We start from the raw sequence: 6,000 nt of genomic DNA on the forward strand, positions 1-6,000 counted from the left end.
ACAGTCATGTTTTCTTTCGTCGCTCCTTCCCCTTCCTTGTCTTACAGATGCTGTTCTGCATTAGACTGTGCTGCAGCTTCACACCTTGATAACTCACTCATCCATGCACAACTGTAATCCACTCTCAGTCCCACGTCTCCTTATCGCTGTCTCTCTCTCACACACACACACTCACACACACACACAAACAAACACTGACACCACAGTGCACCTGTGCTCCCCACAGAGATGATATCTGTGCTTTGTCATGAGTTACTGTCACTCAGTGATTGCGTCTAATCTGAGTTTTGGATGACACAACACGTCTGGTAAAACAAAGCACAGTTCAGAAGTTATTTCCTTACAGAACCTATGGAACAGACTCAGAAGTAGCAGCGTTAAAGGCGGGTACAGTTGCAGTATTTTTCCACTGTATTGTAGAGTGCTAATAGACTTCTTATTTCCACTCACTGAGATCACATGCACAGCTGCGACACACACTGCAGCTCCATCTACAAACACCATCAAATCTAGATCTAAATCTCATTTACTTATCTCCGTCTATCTCTTCCACTCTCTCTCTGAAGAAAGCGCGCGCATACACACACACACACACACACACACACACACACACCACAATTGGACACTTGAGCACGCCCCAGATGTTCAAAGCACTGTGAAAGAAAATGCAGCGAGGGCTTTCCACTCTTCTGATGCGGTTCCGGAAATAGCAGAGCGTCTCTGAACGGGAACGTAAAGGCTTTCCTAGCAGGGCGCTGTCCACCACAGCTTTCCTCTCTATAATATCAGATGACCCTTGTAAAGAAATACAGTAGTATGCAAGGTGAAAACTACACATTCACTCAAGCAAATATTCCAGCTCGGGAGACATTTTTGCAGTTTTGCAAACAAAAAAGTGGCCCTCCTGCACTTACAGTCCCTGGCTCGACGTGGCCACATCAAATCAATCATGGTCAGTGCACCTTATCAAGAAGACATTTCCAGGGGCACATCACATAGCATTGATAAGAGATAAGGTGGCCCCTGAGAAATATGCAGAGTGTATCATTTTCTTAATTAACAGATGATGTTGTCTGCAAGATGCAGTATTATCAACTCCTGTGTAAGCTTGAGCAAAAATAGCTTGGAGGGTATAGTCAGACAGCCGAACCACGGAGGGGGTATGGCAGGAATGACTGAGAGAAGTAAGCATGGTGTGAACCAGCTGAAAGGAAACTGGCTCTCTTTCTGCCAAGAAATTACTGTAAAAATTCATGAAATAGTAGTAATCTTATACACACATTATGTGTACCTTTGGTGTGTTAACAGTCAGTGTAAAGCAGCAATAATCTGATGTTTCACCTCCTTTAATATCTGTAATATTAGCACAATGGGTTTACACATGTATGGATTAACACAGCCACCTATTAACACCCATTTGCATCACGCTAAGTCATATAAATGTATATAACAGTCACACACGTTCAATGAGTTCAGTTGCTTCAATGGTTTGGTCAACTATATATATATATATATGTTCAATGAACCCTCTGGGAGCATTGGTCAGTCAGTGTGCAGAACGTGCTGTGCAGCTGGAGTGACCGTTAACAGCTGAGAAACAGGCTCATCTGGATCCACTGAATCATGTCCTCATGTGATATGTCACTACACGACCACAACCAAAGCCTATTATCGGCTGAAACGCACTCTGCCGTCTGTAAAATGACGCAGCAGAGGAGATTGGAGAAAAAAAACCATATGTCATGACTGGATTACAGAGAGACTGATGGGTGGGGGGGGGGGTATACTGTTGATGTACCAGCTGATGTGCAGCCAACCTTAAGAACTACACTATAGTAAATCCTGTTGATATATTACAGGATTATTGAAGGATTAAAGTATGATAACATTGAAAGAAACTGTACTGAGCAGCACAGATAAATCTCTATGGGAGTATTATAAAAAAAACATATAATGATACTGTAGGAGAAACAAAAGCTCAAGACTGCTTAAATTAAGCCACAAAACTCACTGCCACAGTTACACATTAAGTCCTTACAGGAGTAAAACAGGAGTAATGTGGTGGTATTTCAGCAGAACTATATTGGACTGACCTGTAGTTAATAAGTAGGCATACACACACACACACACACACACACACACACACACACAGTGACATAGCCAACAGACTACATGATATTTACATGAAGGTATAATTGGCTACAGCGAACAGATATTGCCATGACAAAGACTAGCTGTTATATAGATTGCATTAAAAAAATAAATGAATACTAGGGCTCCAACTACTGATTATTTTCTCAAGTGATCCCATTTCTCAATTAACGGTCCTCAAATGTTAGAAAAATGCCAAATACAATCTCCAAACCCAAGGTGACATCATAAAATATCTTGCTTTGTGCGACCAACAATCCAAAACCCAAAGATATTCAGTTTCCAATTAAATCCATTAACGAATTATCTGTTTCAGTGAACTCACTGAAAACAGCAGTCGTGACTCATGTGGGAATATTATCATAGATTTCTATTGAGGTAGGTGGAAAACACTGAGATCCCTACTGTCTGTGCAGACTAAGCCCTATGCATTGTATCACTGTAGCTTCTTTAAATAAAAACCCTACAGAATATAACATGTCTGGAGCATTAAGGTGGACAGCAAAGGCACAAGTGTGTGACCGGAGGTGAGCTCTGCACCAGAGATCAGAGAATCATTAACGTGGAGGAGGAAAGCAAAGCAGATGTGAGTCTTATCCTACCTTAGGCATTCATACAATACAGATATCAATTTAAGAATGTCCCTGTCCGAAACCCCTTTAGGAGTACTTAATCCAATAATATGTAAGCACAAGTCCAAAAAAAGTCTAAACTGATGTTGACATGATCGCTTAAATGTGCTTCAGGGTTCCTGTTTATTTTTAACTAGGTCTGGTGACATGGCCACACCTAAAATCGGAACCATTCTAACAAATGAAAGAAAAGCAGCAATTTCAAACCAGTTCAGTAAACGCAACATCTGTCATTACTGGACAAATGTCTCTGTGCACGTAACATATTCTATAGCAGCACATATCACCCTCATGCAAACTCAGCAGTACAGTAAAACACTGCAACTGCATTCCCCGCCCCCCCCCACACCCATTTTTTTCCACCCACATACTGGAGAGCAACATCAGGTGTCTGACAAGGCCGAATGTGGCTGAGGTCAGGGGTGCTACAGGGTCAACAGTCCAAGAACAAAAAAAAAAACCCAACATGGCACAAGATCGAGGTGCTAGCAGGCTGCGACTACAGACTCATTTTGAGATCAGGCTGCATGTGTGTGAGAGAGACCGGGGAAAAGAGTGAGAGGGGGACACACACAGACACTATAGGGTTATTAGACCGTGCTTATTAGAGACTTACTTCATCTGTTTGACGATGGTGCTTTTCCCTGACTCTCCAGCCCCTGAGGGATAAGAGACAAGAACACAATGTAAACAGGGTGTATATGTTTGTGTGTGTGTGTGTGTGTGTGGGAGAGAGCAAGATGGAGAGAGGAGGGGGTGGAAGAAAGAGAAAGGGAGAATCAGCCTCTTGAAAACCTAAGTGAATGAGGACAGCAGCAGCAGCAGCAGGGTGGAGATAAAAAGATGGAGAAAGTAGAGAGTGGCTGCACCCTTTCTTCCTCAACATCCTCCTTTTCTCTAATTCCCTCCCTCCACCCTCCCATCTGTGAACTTAGTCAAATAGATTAACTACTAACAGATACTTTCTTTCGCACAAAGAGTCAGTGAATCGATGTCCCACCCTGAACCAATGGACCAACACAGCCTGTGCTTGGCCCTCCATTGCTGCATGCTGCCATTTTCCCCCCCTGGCTCCCATCTGCAGTTATCATCTCTGGTGAAGCCCCCACCTTTTACCTACAAGCTGACTGCTTGTGCAGAATTACATTGTAATGGCTAAAATCGTGTAATGGCAGGTGGCTTCACAGTGATGTAATAAGGAGGAAGGGTGTGTTTGGATGGCAAAATCAATACCTCGTTGCTAACATACTGGACTGTTCTTCATGTGGTTGATTGGTAGCGTTATAATACACGTCATGCTTTTATTTCTAATAATTTCCACCAATATTATTTCAGTGATCATCTTCTACCAGCCGCCCACCCCCCACACACCACACCTTTAGCTCCCCTCCCCAGGCGTTTCGTTTCTCTGCTGTGGCTCTGCAGGCCCTACGGGTGGGTGGGTGGGTGGGTGGTGATTTGGGGGTGGGGGTGGAGGGGGGGGGGTGAACCGGCGTCTCTTACCGAGCAGCAGCAGTTTCACATCTTTGGCCGCGGTGAGACCGTCCTCCTTCAGGTTTTTCTCGATGGCTTTGCTCCGGTCCAGAGCCGCCCTCTCCTCTGCGCTCAGAGTACATCCCATGGTTAGAGAACACAGCTTGATAGCGTTACCGACACCGGGATCCACGGGAGAAAAAAAAAAGGCAATAAAAGGGTGGATTCAATGAAAACTTGCGCCTGGAAACAAAGCTGGCTGCAAATCCTTCTTTATTTGTTCCTTTCTTGGTTAATTTCCTCCTTTTTCTGTGCCGTGCCTTCGATCCCTCAGTGATCCCTCTGTCTCTCTCTCTCTCTCTCTCTCTCTCTCTCTCTGGGCAGCTCCCTCTCTCTCGCTCTCAAACCGGGGACACGGCGCCGTTAAAGCATTTAAATCGAGGATCCGCTCGGTTTGATCCACAGCGCAGACACGACACGGAGCTGCTCAGCCACCGCTGTTGTTCGTTTCTCAAGCGTGCTTCTTGGTGGGGGTCTGTCCGTGGGTCCGTCCGTCCTCCGGCTCTCTTCTGCTTTTTCTCGCTCTCTCTCTCTCTCTCGCTCTCTCTCTCTCCTCCTGTCTGGGAGTTAAATCACGGTACCGGGTCTCTTCGTCTCCAGTGGTCGGTAGTGTGAAGTGTTACTGGGCGGCGGGGAGCAGCGCTCGCATCGTTTGGTTCCAGCACGGCGTTCACAGCGGACCTTCCTCCGTTAGGCTCCTCCGGGGCGGGCGGGCGGCGCGGACTCGCTCTGTAACGCTACTGCCTCCCGGTAGCTCCGGTGGGGGCTCGGTCGCTCGTTAGTTCATTCGTTCAATTGCAGGTTGGTGACGTCAGAGACGTGCAAAGAAAAAAAAAAAGTGGGGAGAGAGGGAGAGCACTCAGGTGCTAATGGCGCAGCCTGGCGGTGCTCCGGTGTACAGCACCTTCACAGGCTTCGTGTTAAACACAAAATAAGTATCAGGTGGCCGTGCGATAAATTGCGCGTTTTCAACAAGTAGTTGCTGTAAATGATGACTAAACTATCCAGTGAACCCAAGAGCGACAAACTGCACATGTGCAGCTTTTAGCTAAAGTTCGCAAACACACCTGTGAAGCGCCCGCGTGATCTTCCTTCAGCGCATGAATATTTCGATGGAGATGAAATGTGATGCGGTCACAGGTGTGTGCGTGATTAAGCCAACGAGAGCCAACATGTAAACACACTGCTCATCTTTAAATGTGTCATTAGCTGTTTAAGTCTGATCAATTTAGGTTTTTAATTTTGTAATGTTACATTCAAATATGTACTTTTATCTATAAACTAAAATGTCTGCGTGACGCTTCACTGGGAAGTAGCACAGGAAGTAACACTTACAGGTCCACTTCCTGGTGGTTTTGTAGGGGCTTTCAGACACACCAGAGGGTGCATAGCATGGAGGTTCATTAGTTGGCATTTAATGGTGCAGTCCAGTCAGACACAGGTGGATAGTGGGTCCAATGTTATTTAGAAAAACTCCTTTATTCTCCTAATTTTTCATAGTGCCTCCATGTCATTAACTCTTTGGGTTTGAGTGAAATGTCTCTACAACTACTGGCTGGATTCCAGTCATGACATTTTGTTAAAAGAAAAGTTAACGTCCTCCTCAGACATGAATTGCGATAACTTTGGAGATCTCAAACCACCAGTTTGAGTTTTAATTTGTCCAGTATGTTGGATTATGACC

The 6,000-nt window shown here is 45.1% G+C and overlaps 1 protein-coding gene across 2 annotated transcripts in view; it reads right to left on the reverse strand.

Annotated features, from left to right (window-relative positions):
* gnao1a (guanine nucleotide binding protein (G protein), alpha activating activity polypeptide O, a) overlaps positions 1 to 5,034 on the reverse strand; it is a 90,943-nt gene extending 85,909 nt beyond the window's left edge. For both annotated transcript variants that reach the window (XM_070831114.1, XM_070831113.1), the window contains exons 1-2: positions 4,287 to 5,034; positions 3,400 to 3,442 (exon numbers count right to left, since the gene is read on the reverse strand). In XM_070831114.1, the coding sequence (XP_070687215.1) occupies positions 3,400 to 3,442; positions 4,287 to 4,404 (161 nt within the window). In that variant the 5' untranslated portion in view covers positions 4,405 to 5,034. The remainder of the gene's footprint in view (positions 1 to 3,399; positions 3,443 to 4,286) is intronic.
* Between the last annotated feature and the right edge of the window lie 966 nt (positions 5,035 to 6,000).

The sequence above is a fragment of the Pempheris klunzingeri genome, chromosome 5 (assembly GCF_042242105.1).
Source record: "Pempheris klunzingeri isolate RE-2024b chromosome 5, fPemKlu1.hap1, whole genome shotgun sequence".
Taxonomy (NCBI): Eukaryota; Metazoa; Chordata; class Actinopteri; order Acropomatiformes; family Pempheridae; genus Pempheris; species Pempheris klunzingeri.